The sequence below is a fragment of the Panthera pardus genome, unplaced genomic scaffold (assembly GCF_024362965.1).
Source record: "Panthera pardus isolate Hobbes unplaced genomic scaffold, ASM2436296v1 HiC_scaffold_21, whole genome shotgun sequence".
NCBI lineage: Eukaryota > Metazoa > Chordata > Mammalia > Carnivora > Felidae > Panthera > Panthera pardus.
This window is the reverse complement of record NW_026526777.1, coordinates 341,051-364,801: the sequence shown is the minus strand read 5'-3', so window position 1 is coordinate 364,801 and position 23,751 is coordinate 341,051. Positions and strand designations below refer to the sequence as shown.

The 23,751-nt window shown below is 43.0% G+C and overlaps 1 protein-coding gene across 4 annotated transcripts in view; it reads left to right on the top strand.

Moving 5' to 3' along the window:
• Window positions 1-23,751, top strand: part of GATAD2B (GATA zinc finger domain containing 2B) — an 87,297-nt gene that overhangs the window by 52,127 nt on the left and 11,419 nt on the right. For all 4 annotated transcript variants that reach the window (XM_053908672.1, XM_053908670.1, XM_053908671.1 and 1 more), the window contains exons 2-3: window positions 17,394-17,729; window positions 22,737-22,866. In XM_053908672.1, the coding sequence (XP_053764647.1) occupies window positions 17,395-17,729; window positions 22,737-22,866 (465 nt within the window). In that variant the 5' untranslated portion in view covers window position 17,394. The remainder of the gene's footprint in view (window positions 1-17,393; window positions 17,730-22,736; window positions 22,867-23,751) is intronic.

Genomic DNA, 23,751 nt, shown 5'->3' with positions numbered 1-23,751 from the left:
TTTGCTGTATAGTGTACGGGGAAATGGGGCAATAAATGGAACAGAATAAGAGGTCACGGGAAAATTTCCCCAAAGTAAAAACAGTACACCAAGTTGGTGTCGAGATGGAATGATTCTCAACATTCGCTGAATGATGGAACCAACGAGGGAGTATATTTTTTATTTTCGTTTTTTAAAGAGAGCATACGTTGCGCATGAGCAGGGGAAAAGCAGAGAAACTGTGAGATCGTGACCTGAGCCAGACTCAAGAGTCGGACGCTTAACTGACGAAGCTATCCAGGCCTCCCCAGTTGGGAGTTTATTAAGGCACGGGTGCTCGAGTCCTGTGGCAGACCAACTAAGTCAGAAGCTTTAGGAGTGGGACCTCTGGTATCGGTGTGCCTTTTTTTTTTTTTTTCCTACAGTTCCTCAGATGATTCTAATGTGTATTCAGAGTTGATCTGTTCTGCAGTAGATCAGTGAAGTTAAAAATTCAGAAGATGTGTTTGTTAAACAGCATATTCAACATAGCTGAAGAGAGAATGAGGAACAACAGGAGAAAATTACACAGAATATAGCACAGAGATAGGAAGAAATGGAAAATACGAAGAAAAGTTTTGAGACCTGGAGACCAGAATAAGATGACCCAAGATGTATCTCAGGGGTTCTAGCATAGAATAGAGGAAAATGGAGATGGTAATGATATTCAAAGAGATAATGGCTGAGAATTTTCCAGAATTGTTAAGTATATGAATCTTCGGGAAAATACAACTAATCCTGAAAAGGTCAGTAAAACAAAACACATTAGAACGCATGAGTGATGCTAAGTTTTGTAGGATGTCAAAGACAAAGAAAGAACTTCTGAAAGCAACCAGGGAGGAAAAAAAGAGTTCCACAAAAGAATGAAAATTAGACTTAAACCAAACTTCTCAACAAGAAAATGCCAGGAAAGTATTTTCAAACTACACGGAAAAGATACCTGAACTAGAATTCTATTTTCACTCCAGAGTGAGGAGAAAATAAACATTTTCAGGGAAATTTGAATGTGTTTAGCAGCTATGTGTTCTACTAAAAGAATTAATAAAGGATATGTATCAGGAAAAGAGAATTTGAATCCACTAAGATTGATTGGCAGGACAAAAAGAAGTTTGTTGGTAAATCTAAATTAGATTTTACTATATCTAATGCACTAATTATGACTAATTTGCTAGGAGCTAAAAAACAAAATAGGGTTGAAATAAAACAGAGAAAATGAAATAAAGAAAATTTAAGTCAGTCCAGTTGATAGAAGTCATAAGAGACCAAAAAAGAAGCACAGAACAAGCAAGATGGTAGAATGAAGAGGGTAGAAATAAAACCAAATATATTAGTAATCATGATAGTAAATTTAAATGAACTAAACTAGGCAGCTAAAAAAAAACCATTAGGTTGAATGGAAAAATTCAGGTAAATACTGTAAAAAAGACACAGAAGTTTAAAAAAAGGCACAGAAATTGAAATTAAGAATGGAAAAAGATGTTTCAGATGTTTCAAGTAAATCAGAAAGTTGATGTGCTCATATTAACACCAGACAAAATAAGGTTTGAGGCCATAATTAGAGGAACTTTTAAGATACAAGTAAATATAAATTATAAAGGAGAACTTTGATAAAGGAAATTTTAAATGACTAAAAAAGATTTCATCTTCGTTTTTAAAAGTTTTTAAGATTTTTATTTTATTTTTTTTTACTTTTTTTAGTGTTTATTCATTTTTGAGAGACAGAGCGTGAGCAGGGGACGGGCAGAGAGAGGGAGACACAGAATCTGAAGCAGGCTCCAGGTTCTGAGCTGTCAGCATAGAGCCCGACGTGGGACTCAAACCCACAAACTGTGAGATCACAACCTGAACCAAAGTCAGACGCTTAACTGAGCCACCCACCCAGGCACCCCTAAGATTTTTATTTTATCTTATCTTATTTTATTTTATTTTATTTTATTTTTTAATAATTTAATGTTTATTTTTGAGAGAGAGAGAGAGAGAGAGAGGCAGACTGCAAGTGGGAGAGGTGTAGAGACAGAGGGAGACACAGAATCTGGAAGCAGGCTCCAGGCTCCAAGCTGTCAGCACAGAGCCCGATGTGGGGCTGGAACCCACAAACTGTGAGATCATGACCCGAGCTGAAGTAGGTCACTTGACCAACTGAGCCACCCTGGCACCCCTAAGATTTTTATTTTATTTTATTTTATTTTATTTATTTTATTTTATTTTATTTTATTTTATTTTATTTTATTTTATTTTATTTTTTTAAACGTTTATTTATTTTTGAGACAGAGAGAGACAGAGCATGAACAGGGGAGGGGCAGAGAGAGAGGGAGACACAGAATCTGAAACAGGTTCCAGGCTCTGAGCGGTCAGCACAGAGCCCGATGCAGGGCTTGAACTCACGGACCGTGAGATCATGACCTGAGCCGAAGTCGGACGCTTAACCCACCGAGCCACCCAGGCGCCCCAAGATTTTTATTTTAAATACAATCTATACCCCAATGTGGGGTGCGAACTCATGACCCCAAGATCAAGAGTCAGTCACATGCTCTACTGACTGAGCCAGCCAGGCACCCCTGTTTTTAAAAGAAATGTTTTGGGGCGCCTGGGTGGCTCAGTCGGTTACGTGTCCGACTTCGGCTCAGGTCACGATCTCACAGTTCGTGGATTCAAGCCCTGCGTTGGGCTCTGTGCTGACAGTTCAGAGCCTGGCACCTGCTTCGAATTCTGTGTCTCTCTCCTCCTCCTCCTCCAGCTCCTCCTCCTCCTCCTCCTCCTCCTCCTCCTCCTCCTCCTCCTCTTCCTCCTCTTCTCCCTCTCTCTCTCTCTCTCTCACACACACACACACACACAAATAAATTCTAAAAAAAGTTTTTTTAAAGATATGTTTTAATAAGTATGATATTCTGGGTTGTCACATTTTTTCTTTTACTCACTCCCTGTTGCATTGTTTCCAACAAGAAATCTGACGTCCTTATTTTTGCATAACGTGTCTTCCTTTCCCTCCCCTGTCCCGGCTGCTTTTAAGATTCTGTAGTAGTTCTGGGCAGTTTAATTATGATGTCCCTTGGTATAGCTTTCCTCATGTTTCTTGTGCTCAGGGTTTATTGAGATTCTTGGATTTGTAGGTTTATAGTTTTCGTTGTTAATTTTTAGCCATTATTTATTCATATATTTTTTCTGTCCACTCCCATCTCCTTTCTCTGAGGGACTCCAGTTACCTGTATATTAGACTGCTTAAAGTTGTCCCCTAGTCCCCTGATACTCTTCTTTTTCATTCTTTTTTCTGTCTTTTTTTTTTTTAAGTTTTTTTAAGTTTGTTTATTTTTTGAGAGAGAGAGAGAGAGAGAATGAGCAGGGGAGGGGCAGTGAGAAAGGGAGACAGGGGATCTGAAGCAGGCTCTGTGCTGACAGCAGAGAGCCTGATGTGGGACTCGAATTCATGAACCATGAGATCATGACCTGGGCCGAAGTGGGACGCTTAACTGAATGAGGCACCCAGAAGCCCCTTATTCTTTATCTGTCTTTGATTTGGGGTGATTTTTATTACTAGGTCTTCTAGTTGATTAAATCTTTTTTCTCTAGTAACTAATCTATTAATATCATCCATTGTGTTTTTTAACATCTTTATTGAGGTACATTTTACCTGCCACAAAATTCACCTATTTCGAGTGTACAATTTAATGGTTTTAGTATATTCAGAGTTGTGCAGCTATCCCCACAGTCTAAGATTAGAACATTTCATCACTCCCAAAAGAAACCCTTGACCCATAAGGAGACATTCCCCATTTTGACCCTCTCTTCAGCTCTAGGCAGCCACTAGTCTTTCAATTTGCATAGATTTGCCTAGCCTGGATTTTTCATGTAAATGGAATCATACAATATATGGCCTTTTGTGACTGACTTCCTTCACTTAGGTAATGTTTTCAAGGTTCATGTATGTTGTAATTCTTCTTTTCTTTTCTTTTTTTTTTTTTTTTTAATGTTTATTTTTGAGGGAGAGAGAAAGCAGAGTGTAAGCAGGGGCGGGGAGGGGCAGAGAGAAAGAGGGAGACACAGAATCCGAAGCAGGCTCCAGGCTCTGAGCTGTCAGCACAGAGCCCGATGCGGGGCTCGAACTCACGGACCGTGAGATCATGACCTGAGCCAAAGTCGGACGCTCAACTGACTGAGCCACCCAGGCGCCCCGTAATTCTTCCTTTTCTTTTTCAACTTTATTTATTTATTTTGAGAGAGCAAGCACTAGTGGGGGAGGGGCAGAAAAAGAGAGGCAGAGACAGTGAATCCCAAGCAGGCTCCATCCACACTGTTAGCATAGAGCCTGATGTGGGGTTCAGACTCACAAATTGTGAGATCATGACCTGAGCCAAAGTCCGTCAGATGCTTAACTGACTGAGCCTCCCAGGTGCCCCTTTATGTTATAATTCTTTTTTTTTTTTTTAAATGTTTATTTATTTTTGAGACAGAGCATGAACGGGGGAGGGTCAGAGAGAGGGAGACACAGACTCTGAAACAGGCTCCAGGCTCTGAGCCGTCAGCACAGAGCCCGACGCGGGGCTCGAACTCACAGACCGCGAGATCGTGACCTGAGCCGAAGTCGGCCGCTTAACCGACTGAGCCACCCAGGCGCCCCTTATAATTCTTACCAGTACTTCATTCCTTTTTGTGGCTGTGTAATATTCCATCGTACAGATCTACCATATTTTGTCACTGGGTGGGCATTTGGGTTGTTTCCATTTTTCAGCTATTATGAATAATGCTGCTGTGAACATTGATGCACAGATTTTTGCGTGGAAATAATGTTTTCAGTCCTCTTGGGTGTATACCTAGCAGTGGAATTTGTGGGTCATTGGTAACTGTACATTTAACTTTAGGAGGAACTGCCAAGTTCTTTGCCAAAGTGATTGTGCTGTTTCACATTCCCACCAACAGTGTGTGAAGATCCCACTTTCTCTATGTGTTCCCAGCACTTACTTTTTTGTGACAGCCATCTTTCTGCAGCTTCACCTCTGTGGTCCTCTGCCCTTCTTGCAATCTAGCTGCCTTTGTCTCACTGCACCTGCGTCTCCATTACTTCAGCTTACAAGATGCCTCGCTCTGCCTCAGGTCCCCCTGCCTGTACCATGTGCTTGAAACTCTCAAGACAAGAAATGAGGGCAGTTGGCGAGCTCACCTCATTTGCTTCTGGCTCCTGTGGGATCCTGCCTTTGTTGCCTGATGTCCAGTGTCTTGAAAACCCTCATTTTGTGTATTTTGCTGGGGGGGTGCGGGGTGGTGGGATTTGTTATTTCAGGTGGGAAGTTAAATCTAGCCAGCCGTGTTAACGCCATCTTGGCCAGACGTGGGCTTGGCATCATTAAATATCAGCATATTGATGCCTAATTGTTGAACTGGAGAATGGGTCACTAATCTTTATATTTTTCTTGTGGTGTTCCACAGCAGTTAAATAAACTAGAGCTTCGTGCATTCACTTGGATAAATTTTAAATATTAAAAAAAACTGAATATTGAATAGCAAATGAAAAAGATATGTACAAGCACTACTTTTTTTTAAGTTTATTTTGAGGGAGAGAGTGAAAGTGAGGGAGGGGCAGAGAGAGAGAGAGAGAGAGAGAGAGAGAGGATCCCAAGCAAGCTCCACACCATCAGCACAGAGCCCAGCATGGGGCTCAAACCCACGAACCGCGAGATCATAACCTGAGCCGAAGTCAGGAGTCCAGCCCTTAACCGACTGAGCCACCCAGGTGGCTTAACCGACCGAGCCACCCAGGTGCCCCTACAAGAGCTACTTTTTAAACTATAAAAACTCACAAACTATACTGTATATTATTTAAGGATATATATAGCAATAATCTTATAAAAATGTTCATAGAAATGATAAATCCATCATAATGCCCCTGGGGAGAGAAGGAGAAGAGAGGGTAGAGAATGGTTTGGACATGAAGTTACACAAAGTGCTTCGACTGTATCTGTAGTGTTGAATTTCTCTCTTTGCCCTCCCCTGCTCTTGCTCTCGCTCTCTCTCTCAAAATAAATAAATAAATTTTAACAAAAAATGGGGAAAAGACAAGAACAGAGAGTTTTCACAAAGGAGGATTTACATATGGCAGATAAACACATAAAGAGATAATCAACATCATTAGCCATTAGAGAAATGCATGTGAAAACTGTAGTGAGATACCACTCCAGAACTCTCAGAGTGGCTGAAATAAAGAATGAGGGTAGCATCAAATGCTGGTGAGGATGTGGAGAAACTCAACTTCTCAACCACTGCTTACGGGGACATGTGACGATGTAACTACACTGGAAAACGCATTAGTGGTTTCTTCTGAAACTAAACATTGGGGCAGGTTAGGCATTCAAGTCTTGATTTCGGCTCAGGTCATGATCTCGTAGTTCATGAGTTCAAGCCCCGCATTGGGCTCAGGCCTGCTTGGGATTTTCTCTCGTTCTCTCTCCCTCTCTCTCTGCCCTTTCCCTACTCATTCTCTCTAAATAAATAAACTTTAAAAATTTTTTAATTAAACAGTAATCTGCCATATTACTGAGTAGCCACTCTCTTAAGCATTTACCCCAGAAAAATGAAAGCTTACGTTTCTGCAAAAACTTGTGTATGAATGTCCATCACAGCTTTATTTGTTATAGCAAAAAAAACAAAAACAAAAACAAACTAGAAACAACTCTGTTGTCCTTAAGCAGGTGAATAAATAATGGTACATTCATATATCATGGACTACTAGTCAGCAATAAAAAGAAACAAACTGTTGGTATGTGCAACAACTTGGATGAATCTCAAGAGAATTATACTAAAAGCCATTTTTAAAAAGCCAACCTCAGGGGCACCTGGGTGCCTCAGTCAGTTAAGCATCCAAGTCCCGATCTCTGCTTAGGTCTTGATCTCAGGGTCGTGAGTTCAAGCCCCATGTTGGTTTCCATACTGGGCATGGAGCCTACTTAATTAATTAAAAAAACAAAACCAAAAACAAAACCAACCTCCGAGTTGTATACTGTGTGGTTCCCATTATATCTGTGAAAAGATGAAATTTTCGGTATGGAAAACAGATTGGTGGTCATCAGGGTTTGGGATGTGGTTTGGAGGTGGTAAAAGGGTGGATATGGTTATCAAGTGGCAGCAGGAGGGGCCCTTGAGATGATGGAAGTGTTGACTCTAATGGATAAATGCACCTACAAATGTTGGTAACATTGTGTAGAATGAAATAAGCACAAGTGAATCCAAGTAAACCTGGAGAAGATGTATAGATTAAATGGGACTCCTGGGTGACTCAGTCGGTTAAGCGTCCGACTTCAGCTCAGGTCACGATCTCACAGTTCGTGAGTTCGAGCCCCACATTGGGCTCTGTGCTGACAGCTCAGAGCCTGGAGCCTGCTTTAGATTCTTCTCTCCCTCTCTCTCTCTGCCCTTCCCCCACTCATGCTCTGTCTCTCTCTCAAAAATAAACATTAGAAAAAAATTTTTTTAGGGGTGCCTGGGTGGCTCAGTCAGTTGAGCATCAGGCTTCGGCTCAGGTCATGATCTCACAGTTTGTGGGTTCGAGCCCTGCATCAGGCTCTGTGCTGACAACTTAGAGCCTGGAGCCTGCTTCTGATTCTGTGTCTCCCTCTCTCTCTCTGCTCCTTCCCCACTCATGCTCTGTCTCTCTCTTTCTCCTTCAAAAATAAACAAAAACATTAAAAAAAATTACAAAAAAAATTTTTTTTAAATAAAAAGTCTTTAGATTTGGGGGTACCTGGCATATGACTCTTGATCTCAGGGTTGTGAATTCAAGCCCTGTGTTGGGTGTGGAGATTACTAAAAAAAATTAAGTTAAAGTCTTCAGATTAAGGCAAGTATTAGAATTCATGAGAAGGGTATATTTATTTTATATACAGTAAAACCCCGGATTGCGAGTAACTTGTTCTGTGAGTGTTCCGCAAGACGAGCCAACATTTCTAATAAATTTTAACTTGATAAATGAGCGATGTCTTGCCCTATGAGTAGTATGTCACACCAAATGTCACATGATCACAACTAATGGCCCCCTTGCAGAAAAGCTTTGAAAAGAAAGGCAGTGAGAAGGAGATGATTATGGTGGAAGTTAAGGAAATCATCAAGAAGTCCAAACAAGGTATACAAGTGACCAAAATTGCAAGATTTTATAAGAAGTCGATGTCAACCATTTGGACAGTATTAAAGAAGAAATAGGGAGCCAAGTGCAGCAAAAGGAGTCACGAGATTATCAAAGCAACGGCCAGGTGTTCTGGAAGATGTAGAAAAGTTGCTTCTGATTTTGATAAATGAGAAGCAACTAGCAGGTGACACTGTGACCGAGAACTTTTATCTGTGAGAAGGCAAAGGCCTTGTACACCGACCTCATAAAGTAAACTGCCAGGTACGTCAACAGTAAACAAAGAAGCCTTCAAAGCAAGCAGGCGATGGTTTGATAACTTTAAGTGGCATCTCTAGTGTTGTGAGGCACACAGAGACTTGAGTTTGGACACTAAGGCAGCTGAGGTGTTCGCTACCGAGTTCCAGAAGCTCACAGCTTCTGAGTGTTACCTGCCAGAGCAAGTTTTTAACTGTGATGAGATGGGGCTTTTTTGGAAAGAGATGCCAAAGAGGACGTACATTACAGAAGAAGAGAATGTAATGTCCGTCACAAGCCCGTGAAAGACCGTCTCGCTCTCTTGTTTTGTCCTAATGCAAGTGGGGATTTCAAAGTCCCATCCCAAGAATCCACAAGCTTTCAAGAAATGCAAGGTGCAGAAGAACCAGTTAAATGTTCTGTGTGGGTCCAACAGCAAGGCTTGGGTCACTCGTATGTTGTTCGTTGAGTGGATCGATGAGGGCTTCGGTCCTGCAGTGAAGAAATACCTTTTAGAAAAGAATCTGCCACCCAAAGCCTTGCTGGTTATGGGCAGTACTCATACTCAGCCTCCAGGCTTTGAGGACGACTTACTGGAGGAATTCGAGTTCATTAAGGTCAAGTTCCTTCCTCCCAACACCATTCCAGTCCTCCAGCCCATGGATCAGCAAGTCATTTCAAACTTTAAAAAGCTTTACACCACAGCACTACTTCAGGGATGCTTCAAGGTGACTGAAGGAACAAACCTTACCCTCCGAGAGTTTGGGAAAAATCGTTTCCACATGGTGAACTGCCTGAAGATCATGGATAAAGCCTGGGATGGGGTCACCAAGAGAACCCTCAGTTCTGCTTGGAGAAAATTGTGGCCTGGTTGTGTTCTTGGACTTGACTTAGAGGGGTTTGCTCGTGAACAGCAGCCGCCAGTTGTCGATGAAACTGTGTCCTTGGGGAAGACCAGGGGACTGGAGGTGAATGAGGACGACGGTCGGGAGCTGGTGGAAGAGCATGGCCAGGAGCCGACACCGACAAACTGATGGGTCTGCATCGCGAGCAGCAGCAAGAGGTTATGGGGGAGATCTCGTCTGCAGGGGAGGAGGAGAAAAAGGCCGAGGAATCCCTCACTTCAGATGAGATTAGGGAGATGTGTAAAATGTGGGGAACAGTGAAACATTCTGTAGAAAAGCACCACCCAAATAAGGCTGCAGCCGTGCGAGCGATGAATCTGTTTAATGACAACGCAATGTCCCATTTCCGTGAAATCCTCAAAAGGATGCAAAAGTAAGTGTCATTGGATAGGTTCCTTGTTAAAGGTGCACGAAAAGAAAAGGATTCTGTTCAGCCAACAGATAGGAATTCCACTAGTGATAGTGAAAGTCTTCCTACCCAATAACCCTCCTCTCTCTCTTGTCTCCTTCACACCAGCCATGAAGGTTTTCAAAGGTAAGTGTAGGTTAATTTGTTCATTTTTCTTTATATTTTGTATTTTCTTTATTATTTTGTATTACAGTATTGTAATCATTTTTATATGAATATTTTTTGGTTGTGGAACAAATCATCTGAGTTTCCATTATTTCTAATGTGGAAATTTGCTTTGATATACAAATGCTTTGGATTACAGGCATGTTTCTAGAATGAGTTATGCTCGCAAACCAAGGTTTCACTGTATATCTTACACATACGTGTGTATTATATATAATATATAAAATATATATTATGTATAAATATATAAAATATATAAGAATGAGTATATATATGGGTGTATAATATTTTAAGTGAAATATTTTCATTTCTACTTAGAATTTTTCAACCAAAGTATTTTATTTATATTAATTTTTTTATGTTTACTTACATTTGCGAGAGAGAGCACATGCATGCATGGGCCAGGGACAGAGAGAGAGGGAAAGAGAGAATGCCAAGTAGACTCTGCACTTTCAGCGCAGAGCCCAACATGGAACTCAAACTACCGAACCGTGAGATCATGACCTGAGCCAAAATCAAGGGCTGGTCGCTTAACTGACAGCCACCCAGATGCCCTCAAAATATTTTTAACTTTTTTTTTTAAGGGATACCTGGTTGCCCCAGTTGGATAACCATGTGACTCATGATCCTCTGGGTCGTGAGTTCAAGCCCCATGTTGGGTGTAGAGGTTTTTTGTTTTGTTTGTTTTTTTTTTTTTTTTAAATAAGTTCTGCATCCAACATGGGGCTTGAACTCATGGCCCTGAGATTAAGAGTTGCATGCTTCACTGACTGAGCTAGCCAGATGCCCCAGAACAACTTATTTTTATGTGTTAAAGAAATACTGTTTTACTTTTATATAACTACAGGCTTAAGTTTTATCAGTTTTGAAAATTGGGGTTTTTCTAACTTAACTGACAAAAGTTTTCTGTTATCCTGTGATGTGATTTAGTGCGAGAGCAAATAGAAAGGGCTTATGCATTGCCTAGTGCGCAGCAGGCATTCGGTAGATGTTAATTCGGTTTGCTCATCCCTCCAGCCTCTTTTCTCTCAGGCTCCTCTGAGTCTTTGCTGCAGACCTGGATTCTGGTTTGGCGTTAACAGTAAGATGGAAGCGTGACAAGCGTGGGTCTAGAGCTGTGTTACCATCTGGCCATTCTTGTTTTCTATAACAGCAGCAGATTTAAAGCTGGGCATTTTTGAGGGCACCTGGGTGGCTCAGTCAGTTAAAGTGTCAGACTCTTGATTTCAGCTCAGGTCAGGATCTCACGGTCATGCAGTCGACCCCCACATTGGACTCCAAGCTGGGTGTGGATCCTGTTTAAGATTCTCTCTCTCTCCCTTTGCACCCCCTACCCTGCCCCTTGCACGCGTTCTCTCTTGCACTCTCTCTCTCTCTCTCTCTCAAAAGATAAATAAAATAAAGCTGGGCATTTTTGTGCTATAATTGTTGGACATAATTAACTACTGTCTTCCTGGAACTCTCCTTTAGTTTGTTGATATGTCTGGTTTTCCTGGTTTTCCCCCAGCCCTCTGGCTATTTCTTAGTTTCCTCTGACCAACCAACCCTTAAATGTAGGTATTGCCTAAGGTTCTATCCTTGGCCCTCTTTTCGAGTGATTATATATTAATTTTTTTTCTGGGCAGTTTCACTTACTGCCCATACATTACTTCCATTACCTCCTCTACCTGTCCAAATATTTATCTCCGCTCTGGCCCAAGCGCTGGCTCTTCTGTTTGTTTGCCATGTATCCACCTGTTTTTTGGGTGTGTCCACCTTGATTTCACATGGCACTTCTGACAGTTTTCCATTACGATATTTTCAGTTTAGGTAACAGAACAGAAAACCTAGCTTATACTGGCTTAAACATTAAGGGAGTTTATTGGTCTGTGTAACTGGAATCCAGAAAGTAGCTTCAGGGCAGTGTGATGTGGCTCAGCTGTGTGATCAGCTCCCATCTCGGTGTCTGCTGTGCGCAGTGTCTGCTTTATCTGCAGGCTGCCTGCCTTCCCTCATGGTCACAAGATGGCTGCCAGCAGCAACATGCCAGGACTGCATATGTTCACACTCACATTCTGGAGAAGAGACTATAGGAGCTGGGGACTGAGATTTAAAAGTCAGGGACGATTCCCAGACTTCTGACTTTTGCATCTAGAGGAACTCAGTCCTCTTCATTGAAACATAAAGGCAGAGAAGATGGATTTCTGAGAACATCCAAATCCTTACTTCAGTTACATGCACATCTGTCTCCTGTTGGGATGAAATTGTTAAAAGACAGTGACCTAATCCTTTTTCACTTCAATTCCTAACAGCTTAACAGCTAACCCTATACCTGGCACATAGTATATATACATAGTATTTGTGGGGGATGATAGACGGATATGCACGTTCACGAATACCCAACCTTGCTTCTCAAAATTATCCAGCTCTGATACATCCCTCTGTATAATGGATTCTTGAAGTGAGCTACACCTGCATTGGGATTCCACATTCACTCTGTCTAAAGCTTTGCAGTCTTGGGATACTTGATTTAACATTTTCCCAGCTGTAAAGTAAGGCTAATACCACTTGCTCAGTAACTTGTTAAGGAAATTTAAATAACACATGGTAAGTGCCTAGTAGTGTGTTTGGCTTTTAAGTAGGTACTTAAGAAAGATTAGCTGTTATCATTAGCAGCCCAGAAGAAACAAACAAAAAAACTGGGTACACATTAAACGGCAAAATACAACATTTATTTTACAGGAAATTACTTTTTACTTTATTTTAAGTGGGCTCCATGCTAAATGTGGGGCTTGAGCTCACAACCCTGAGATTAAGCATTGCACTCTCCACTGACTGAGCCAGCCAGGCGCCCCTATTTTATAGAATTTTTGTTTGGCTTTTTGGATAGGAATTTTTGTGTGACAAGTTTACATTGAATATTATTTTCACAGCTTTATGGAGTAGAATTTAAGTTTATGGTTTAGTGATTCTTTTTTTTTTTTTTTAGTAAGTATACAGAGTTGTAAAGCTATTACCACAATCCAGGTTTAGAACATTTCCATAACCCAAAAGGATCTCTTGTGCCATTTTTTTTTTTTTTAATTTTTTTTTTTTTCAACGTTTTTTTTTTTTTTATTTATTTTTGGGACAGAGAGAGACAGAGCATGAATGGGGGAGGGGCAGAGAGAGAGGGAGACACAGAATCGGAAACAGGCTCCAGGCTCCGAGCCATCAGCCCAGAGCCTGACGCGGGGCTCGAACTCACGGACCGCGAGATCGTGACCTGGCTGAAGTCGGACGCTCAACCGACTGCGCCACCCAGGCGCCCCTCTTGTGCCATTTTTAATTTGTCTGTTACATTGGATTTTTTTTCATTGTGGCAAAATATACGTAACAAAATTTACCATTTCCCCCCTTTTTTCCCTTTTTGTTTTCCTTTTCCTTTTTAATTTTTTCCCAAAATTTAACATTTTAACCATTTTTAACTATATAATTCAGTGGCTTTAAGTACATTCACATTGTTGTGAAATCGTCACCACTGTCCATTTTAAGAACTTTTTCTTCACCCCGGAGACTCTGTTCCTGTTAAATCTTAGCTCCTCATTGCCCTTTTGCCACCCCCAGTCATGGGTAGTCTCTGATCTACTTTCTGTCTCTCTGAATTTGCCTATTCTAGGTACCTTATATAAGTGGAACCATAAAATATCTGTCCTTCTGTATTTGGCTTACTTCACTTTGCATGATGTTTTCAAGATTCATCCATGTTTCATTGGATTTTGAGACAGGCCCAGCTATGAACACATAAAGTTGGAGCTTACAATAAGATCAGTAAAGTCAAGAATGGGCAAGGAAAATTTGATCAGAGTTCTCAAACCATCTCTTGGGAAAGATTAATTACCTTAGACAATCAAATATCTGGTTCTGGTTTCTTCCAACTTTCAGTATATCCATTTATTTCATTAGAGTATGATAAAAGGGAATTATCTGAGCAGTATTCAACTGTTTGTATAACCGTTCGAGAAGCCAGGATAATGATGCCTTCCCAAACTTCATTCAACTCTAGGTTATTGAGTTTTGTTGCTTTGTCTTCTGATTTCAGTGCTCACAAATATAATTTGTCTCAAAACTTAGAACACAGTACCATATTAATTTGCATTTGTATATCTTGCTGTGTGCTTTTCTGGGGTATTTTTTGCATCTAGGTGTATGATCAGTTGAGTAACAGACTTTTCCCACCTACAACTCCCCATGAGATTCTTAGTGGTGCTCTCAGTATGAGGTGTCAATCAAGTTACCTGGAACACTGTTACTGTGGAGTTAGAGCCTAACTCTTGCTGTTCTGTAGTACTGAGCTTTCCAGTTTCCACCTGGGGGTATTTTTCAGAGGTATACCACTTTAGAAATAACACATACCATGGGGCGCCTGGGTGGCTCATTCGGTTAAGCACCAGACTCTTGATTTCAGTTCAGGTCATGATCTCACCGTTCCTGGGATCAAGCCCCAAGTCGGGCTCTGCAGTGACAGCGTGGAGCCTGCTTGGGATTCTTTCTCTCCCCCTCTCTCTGCCCCTCCCCCGCTTGTGAGCACACACATGCACTCACTAAATAAACATCTGTCTCTTTCTCTAAATAATAAACATTAAACAAAGAAATAACACAGATCTTTAGGGGGACCTGTAGCTACAGAATGTATGTTCTATAACATGTCTGTCTGAAGCTGTTAGAACAAAGAGGATATGGAGAAGTTGGAACCCTCCCCCCCACGCTGCTGGCAGTGACACAGAATGGTGCTGCTGCTTTGGAAAGCAGCCTAACGCTTCTTAATGTTGAACAAAGAGCTGCCACAGGGCCCAACAGTTCGCTCCTAAGTGTACACCCAAGAGAACTGAAAACATGTTCACACGAAAACGTGTACACAAAAGTTCATAACAGCTTTGTTCATAATAGCAAAAAGGGGGGAAAATCAAATGTCCACCAACTGATAAGTGGATAAACAAGTAGATTATCATTTGGCCATGAAAAGATACCAAGTACAAACACAGGCTTCAAACATGAATGAACCTTAAAAACATGATGCTCAATGAAGGAAGCCAGTCACAAAAGATCATATATATATTGTATGACTTCATTTAAATGAAAAGTCCAAAACAGGCAAATTAGGAACAAAAAGTAAATTAGTTGGGGGCAGAGAGACTGCTAATGGATATGGGTTTTCTAGGGGGGAGATGATAAAAATGTTCTAATATTGATTGTGGCAGTGGTTACACAACTCTGAATCAAAACCACTGAAGTATGCACTTTAAAAAGGTGGATTATGTGATGTGTGAATTATGTCTCAATAAGCCTGAGCTTTTAAAAAGAATTAGGGGCGCCTGGGTGGCTCAGTCGGTTAAGTGTCCTACTTTTGACTCAGGCCATGATCTCACGGTTCATGGGTTTGAGCCCCACGTTGGGCTCCGTGCTGACAGCTCGGAGCCTGGAGCCTGCTTCGGATTCTGTGTCTCCCTCTCTCTCTGCCCTTCCCCTGCTTGCGCTCTGTCGCTGTCCCAAAAATAAATAAACATCAAAAAACGACTTTTTTAAGAGAGAATTAAGAAACATTACCGAAAAACTCAGAGATATCTAGCTTCTGATTTTTTTTTTTCTGATCTCCAAAATGTCTGTTTCCTTTTGTTGAATATTCTTTTATTGGCTACTCTTCTTTTTTTTTTTTTTTTTTTTGTCATACCCAGAAAAGGATCAAATAGCTCTTATTTTACTCCTCACTGCAAGAAGGAAGACGCTTCAGAGGGCGCATGGGTGGCTCAGTCGGTTAGGCATCTGACCTCGGCTCAGGTTGTGATCTCACGGTTTGTGGGTTCGGGCCCCACGTCCAGCTTTGTGCAGGCGGCTCAGAGCCTGGAGCCTGCTTCAGATTCTGTGTCTCCCCCTCTCTCTGCCCCTCCCATGCTCATGCTCTGTCTCTCAATAATAAATAAATGTTAAAAAAATTTTAAAAAAAGGAAGATGCCTCAAGCACATACATATTTTTCTTTTCAAGAGCACCAGTTAACATTTATAGTGTTCTCTGTCCTGCTACTTAAGTCTGTGAATCATTGGGCCTCATGTCGTATCTTCAAGTATAGAGGAGGTCATAACCCTAGGGCATAGAAATTAAATTTTGTTGAGCATCTTCATGGGGTATCTTCAAGCCCCACGTCAGGCTCTGCTGGCAGTTCAGAGCCTGCTTGGGATTCTGTCTCTCTCTCTGTCCCTCCCCTGCTTGCTGTTTGTCTCTCTCTCAAATAAAAATAAAACTTAAAAAAAAAACAAAACAGTTAAATTTTGTTGAGCACCTTCTAAGTACCCACTTTTACAGATAAGATTGAGATTTAGGGAGGTAAAGTAACTTATTAAATATTTGATCTTATAAATGTAATTAGCAGTTTGAGCCTATGTTTCTAGACTCAAAAAATTTTCTTTCCAGTGCCTCGTTGCTATTTCCTACCAGGAAAACAGCCCTGGATTTTAAAGTGTGGAAGAAGTTCTGTATTTAGATTTTGTTAGTGTAAAAAAATCAAAGTGAGAAGGGAAAATGATAATTTTCTTGCCTTTAAGCTGCATAAATAGAGAAAGTATTCCCTCCTATCAGCCTAAACACCTGAGTCTTTCATTAAAGCCAGGTATCTTAAGATACGGAATCTATCTGTATAGCCTTGAGGCGGGTAACCGTGGGCCCTTCTGATTCTTGCTGCTTGCAGACGGTCGAGGCTGCCCATTAAACGCTCTTTGTTTCGTTCAGCTTTCTCTTTTGTCTCCAATGAGATAAGCCAATGAAAGATATGCCTGAGTGGCCCGAGGAACTTCCCTGTCCACGAAAGAGGTCTTTTCCAGGAGAAGAATTTGGTGTGAGAGGTAAAACCAGTGCGGGTGGTTTGAGCATACAGGCACCGAAAAGCAGTCACAAAAGAATGTTTATTTTCTGAGAGATGTAGGCTCTTAATGGACCATCCAGGTGAGTAGCGCGGTGATATAGTCAGGACCTCAACAACTAGAAAACACTTGAGGCTTACTTTCCACTGCTGAAGTTGAGTGGAGAAATCTCCTTTAATACAGGTGTTCTGGGAAGATGGAGTGTTGATATTTACCTCAGTGATTTTTGTTGTTATTGTTTTTAATTTTTTTTAATGGTTTTATTTAATCTTTAGAGAGGTAGAGTGTGAGCAGGGAAGGAGCAGACAGAGAGGGAGACAGAATCCGAAGCAGGCTCCGGGCTCTGAGCCGTCAGCACAGAGCCCGACGCGGGGCTCAAACTCGTGACCTGTTGAGATCGTAACCCGAGCCGAGGTCGGACGCTCAACCGACTGAGCCACCCAGGTGCCCCTGGCTCAGTGATCTTTGAACTTCCATGTAACGATGATTCTTTTTTGGTAAGATCGACACCACGTGGGGCTCACGCTCACGGCCCTAGATCCAGAGTCACATGCTCTACCGACTCGGCCAGCCAGGCGCTCTTGTGATTCTTCCGAATCCTCTTTGCCTCCCATCCTCTTTCTTCACGGACCGTTGAAGGGATTGTGTTCCGGTCTCACTTGTATTCTCCTTCCCACAGGATGGATAGGATGACAGAAGATGCTCTTCGCCTGAACCTGTTGAAGCGGAGCTTGGACCCGGCAGATGAGCGAGACGATGTCCTGGCTAAGCGACTCAAGATGGAGGGGCACGAGGCCATGGAACGCCTGAAGATGCTGGCGCTGCTCAAACGGAAGGATCTGGCGAATCTCGACGTGCCACACGAGCTGCCCACCAAACAGGACGGCAGTGGTGTCAAGGGCTATGAGGAGAAACTCAATGGGAATCTCAGGCCTCATGGCGACACCAGGACTGCTGGAAGGCCAGGCAAAGAAAACATCAGCGATGAGCCTGTGGATATGAGTGCCAGGCGGAGGTATGGCTCAGGTCGGCTGCCTCCGGCAATAGGGTCTTCTCATAAACGATGGAAATGGAGTGGAAAAGGAAAGAATTCCAATGAGAGGAGGTGTTTTTCATCCTAAACCTTCTTGAGAGAAAATGTATGTGTGCCATCTGGCCTGACCGTAAATTCCTCTCATTTCCAGATGAGACTCGGTGCCTCGTGTATCTGCTTAGCATGCAGAGAATCCTATAGCTTGTGCCCTTAAGATAAAGTGGTCGTCTCTGGATGAAGGAGGCACCACAAAGCTGGGAATGGCAGTGGGAAGTGAGAGAACGCGCGCTCCACTCTGACCTTACGGCCATTTTAGGAGGGCCTCAGTCTTTTCTTCAGGCCATGCTGAGAGGTTTAGAATGTTTGTTAGGGAGTCCCAGCTTCTAGTACGTCCAGAAGCATGGGGCTGGCTTTTCTCGTGTGAACAGGGCAGTCGTCTTCCTGTGGCAGTCCTCTCCGTTCTTGCTTTGCGTGCGTACCGCCCTCCGCGGGCTCCACGCACGCATAAGCGTTCGTCGCGGTTCACACGCTCAACTCCCGTGCGCCCGCTCTCACACGCACACACCTGCACGGGGCCTCTCTCGGGCATCTGTCAAGGTTGAGTACTTGAAACGGTGGAGCACGTGCTGGGAAGAGGTGCCGGCCGAGCCAGTCATACGTCGTGAGAAGACTCACGACTTCGAGCCAGTGAGTCACAGTGAGACCACGTTCGCTCTCAGAACGTCCGGTTCGTTAACTGTTCGGATACAGCTGACAGGGCGTGGGAAGTCATCTTTAGTGTCCACTTGCCCTCCCGCTGACCCTGCTGAATCTGTCTTAGGACTGAAGGAGGAGGGAACAGTTACAGCCTCGCCTGCGTTTCTTTTCTCCAGATTGTTTGTTTGTTTGTTTTTTCCTTTTTTTTGTGTAAGCAGGCTTCATGCCCAATGCAGAGCCCAACACGGGGCTTGAACTCACGACCCTGAGATCAAGACCTGAGCTGAGGGGCGCCGGGGTGGCTCGGTCAGTTAAGCGTCCGACTTTGGCTTACGTCATAATCTCACAGTTCATGTGTTCGAGCCCCACATCAGGCTCTGTGCTGACAGCTCAGAGCTTGCTTGGGATTCTCTCTCTTCCTCTTTCTCTCTGCCCCTCCCTGACTCGTGCTTTCTGTCTCCCTCAAAAATAAACATTAAGACCTGAGCTGAGATCAAGAGTCCGACGCTTAACTGACTGAACCACCCAGGCGCCCCCACTTTCTCTAGCTTCTAATGTATACTTTTAAGTACTATCCCAGGATTATTTTTTTAAGCCACACCCAGTGAGGGGACATTATTCTTGGTAATAGCATTTAAAACCCTTAGGAAACTTTAGATAAATTCCCTATTGGCCATAAAATAGGAGAAAAATCCTCAGATAGCTTGGAAGCTATATGTAGTGTGAGCTGAATATTATGAAAGTAGATTAATCCTTAGATCCTTTGGGGGGAAAAAAAGAAAGTAGATGAATGAGATCATGCCCCTGAGCAACCCACTTGCCCCATAACTACCCTCCCCGCTCTGGAGCAAGTAACTGATCCTACTTGAATGGGGAGGAGGAAGAGGAGAAATGTCGGACGGATTCCTCACATCCCAAATTGGCCCTGAAAGTGCATTTTTCATAGAAGCACTGTCACACATTTTCGTGAGATCTCACTAGTGCTATTATTGGTATTGTACTAAATAAATAAAGTCTGTATTAAAAAGTCAGACTACCTTGAAAACCCTACCATTGCATTTAATTTTATTTTAGAGGAATGAGCTTTTGAAACTTGAGCCTCTGGAAACTGGGAGCTGTTTTTAATGGTCTCCAGGAGGGGCTCCTGGGTGGCTCAGTTGGTTGAGTGTCCGACTTCGGCTCAGGTCATGATCTCGCGGTCTGTAGGTTCGAGCCCCGCGTCGGGCTCTGTGCTGACAGCTCGGAGCCCGGAGCCTGCTTCGGATCTGTCTGTCTGTCTGTCTGTCTGTCTCTCTCTCTCTCTCTCTCTGCCCCTCCCCCACTCATGCTCTGTCTCTCTCTGTCAAAAATAAATAAGCATTAAAAAAATAATAATTAAAAAAAATAATAATAATGGTCTCCAGGAAAAGGGGGTTGATGTAAACAATCTAGATCCCCATTCTACATGGAAAACTAGGCCCTACTGGCCTCTGTCACTCTTCTCCCCTTTCCTCAGATACACTGACAGTTATTTCTACTTAGCCCCAAGCTTTTTCTAAGAATGAATGGGATTGATAGATTGTTCAGCAAGGAGAGCAACAGTTTCTTTGATATGGACAAAAGGAGAGAATTTAAAAGCAGAAATAATGAAGAGCCCGTGGTATCAGTGATAGCCATATCATAATTGTCATCAGTTGGACAGGTTACAAACTATATGAAATCAGGTGTATGTGAAACCAGCGTTTGCTTATGTTTTGGAATGCTAGAAAAACACAGCAGTTTTCTTTCTATTTAGTTGTTTTTACTACCAGAAGGAGGATCAGGAGGTACACAGCTTTTGGGAACCTGCCAGTCTGAGTCGTGAGTGACGTCAGCAACAAGTCAGGCTTTTAGTAATCTCTCTCCGATGGCTAGAGTTTCATACTTAAGAACGTCAAATGATGTAAATCACATACATGTTTGGGAAAGTGGAAAAATCATTTCTGTTCCTGGAAAGTTTAATAAATGAGACCAGAATCCCAGGTCACAAGTAAAAAAACAAACAAACAAAAAACTTGAAGAATGGGACAAAACCTGGGCCTCACCTGGCCTGTGCTGCACCTGATGTGGGTCTGATCACATCCAGGAGTACAATCTCAGGGTTGTTCTCAGAGACAGCTTCCCAGCAAATGCCGCTCATTTCCACAGCCTCCATCCAGGAATGGCTCTGCCTGTCTTGTTGCTGAGCCACCCCGAAGCGGCAGGAGGCACTCATTTGAGCAAGGAGGAGTCCCTTAGCTTCGAGATAGTCTTGATGTGTGTATCCAGCCCTGAACAGAGTAGAAGGAGATTGGGACTGTTGGTGTGAATAAACATTGGAGAACCAAGTGAAAGTAGAAATCTACCAGATCTCAAAATCATTCACCCATGTTGGTGTCAGGGATGGGGGGGGGGGGGGGGGGCAAGGATGAAGGAATGTAGAAATGAGAAAATCACCAGAAAATGAATTCAGGTCAGCTTGACCGTTACTCCAGCATTGTGGGGTTAGGGAAAGAAAGGCTCTTCTCCCTCTAGTGGCTTCTTTTTCTGTGAACCCCACACGCTCAGCTGCCTGGGACCAGTGCTTGTAGAGCAATTCAGACAAACCTAATGGTTTCCAAGACAGTCGTGTGTGTCATTCTGTGCCTCTGTTTTATGTTCTCAGCTAAATTTGGTTTATTTTATTTTACTTTTTTTTTTTTTTTTTTAATTTTAGAGAGCGTATGAGCGGGGGAGAAGGGCAGAGGGGGAGAGAGAGAATCCCAAGCAGGCTCCGTGCTTAGTTTGGAGCAGAACCCAACAAGGAGCTTGGTCCCATGACCCCGGGATCATGACCCGATCTGAGATCAAGTCAGATGCTCAACCAACTGAGCCTTCCAGATGCCCCAAATTTGGTTGATTTTAGTAATTCAGCCCAGTTGAGAAATTGAATGCCTAACCCAACTATCCAGGGTATTTTGTTCAAAGCCCCTGGGCATCCATGTCCCAACAGCAGCTGAGACAAGAGACCCAGAGAAATGGTAGAAAGGCTCTCAGGACTAAAGGTCTGTGGGTGTTAAGGATTTGGGTTTCATGTTTAAGTAAGAACTAAAACACATTGCTTTTAAGTCTGTGTATTCCTAACTGTACTGAAGAACTCAAGGAAGTGGGGTCTGGGAAGATATCTTTGAGTTAAGAAATCAGAGTTAGGGGGTACCTGGGTGACTCAGTCGGTTAATCCAGCACAGGTCATGATCTCACGGTTCGTGAGTTCAAGACCCATGTCAGGCTGTGTGCTGACAGCCCAGAGCCTGGAGCCTGCTTCACATTCTGTGTTTCTCTCTCTGCCCCTCCCCAGCTTGCACTCTGTCTCTGTCTCTCTGAAAAATAAATAGACATTAATTTTTGTTTTGTTTTTTGTTTTTAAGAAATCAGAGAGCTAAAAGATGTGGTCATTGGTTTGGGAAGCTGAGGCATTCGGAATTTCCAGAATTCTGGTCATCCAGCTCTTAGGGAGTGCCATTTTTATCATCTTAGAGAAATAAGTATGATGCTTTTAACTAGCCCCAAAAGACCAAAACCACAATTGTCTAATAAGCGAGAATTGAAATACGGGGGAGCCAATGAGGAGGATTTAAGATTTCAAAGTCGTTTCTGGAGAGTTTATTTTTGAGGGAAGATGCTGAGTACAAATCTGGTCAGTAGATACAGGTTCCAGAGATGCGGTTTAGGAGTTTCGGTCTGCCAGAAGCTGTAGACTTGGCCCGGTCCTTCCCCTCAGGCAGCTGGCACAGTACCTTCTGGTGTCTTAACTTGGGACTGCCGCTGGGGTTGTCCTGTAAGCTCCTCTCTGTCAACCCTCAGGCAGCCAGGGCCGCGCGGTGCAGGGCCGACCGAGCTGCCTCCACGGCAGCGGGCGTTCCGTACCTAAGCTCTGCCCTTGCCCTTCTTCCTCCGCCAGGCTGGCTGTTCCCTGCTTGAGCCTCTGCGTGACTAATGAGACAACCCAAAGGGAAGTGAGATACAGGGGAAGCGTTTAGAGTTTTGATTCAAATGGATGTGATCAGAACACTCACCTCTCACTCCCATTTCTGAAGCCAGTCACCGTGTGTCTGGTCCGTGCACAAGGAATTCAGATGGAGTGCACACTTGCTGAGGATTTGTCACCACTCACATCTTGGTGTCGTCTGTGTCCTAAGATTTGAATCTCCTGAGTGAACTGAGACAGACTTAAGTTCCCTTGGATTTCTTTGTTCAGCGTGCAAAAGAAGTTTTCTTAATTGTTGAAATACCTTAATTTTTTCCTTTCTTATCTAGTGAGCCAGACCGTGGGAGGCTGACTCCCTCCCCAGACATCATTGTTTTATCTGATAATGAGGCTTCCAGTCCCCGCTCCAGCTCCCGAATGGAAGAAAGACTCAAAGCAGCCAACCTAGAGATGTTTAAGGTAAAAAAACAGAGAAGAAAGATAAAATGATTTCTTTCCTCATTTTTGCTCCTGTTTAGTTCCCTAAGAGGCCCAGTAATGTTTTTTTTATAATTTACTTTTTTTTAATTTACCATCTTAATAATTTATGTATTTTTGAGAGCGAGAGAGTGTGAGCAAGCAGGGGAGTTGCAGAGAGAGAAGGAGAGAGAAAAAATCCCAAGCAAACTCCATGCTGCCAGGGTACAGCCCGACACGGGGCTCGAACCCATGAACCATGAGATCATGACCCAAGCTGAAATCAAGAGTCAGATACTTGATCGACTGAGCCACCCAGGTGCCCCTGTAGTTTACTTTTTGAATCTAAATAACTACCCACAGGGGTGCCTGGGTGGCTCAGTCAGTTAAGCGTCCGACTTCGGCTCAGGTCATGATCTCGCAGTCTGTGAGTTCGAGCCCCATGTCAGGCTCTGTGCTTACAACTTGGAGCCTGGAGCCTGCTTCAGATTCTGTGTCTCCCTCTCTCTCTGCCCCTCCCCTGCTCACATTTTGTCTCTCTTTCTTTCTCTCAAAAATAAATTTTTTCTTAAATAAATAAATAACCTGTTGATGAAACTTTTTATAAATAATTCTTAACTTCAAGGGCATTTTATTTATTTACTTTTTACTGTTTTTTTGTTTGTTTTTTTGAAAGAGAGCACGTGCACAGGGGAGGGACAGAGGGAGAGAGAGAGTCTTAAGCAGGCTGCACAACCAGTGCAGAGCCTGATGTGGGGTTTCATCTCAGAACCCTGGGGTCACGATTGGAGCCTAAATCAAGAGTCAGGTGCTCAACTCACTGAGCCACTTAGGTGCTACTATTTTTTTTTTCAAGATTATATTTTTGGGGTGCCTGAGTAGCTCAAT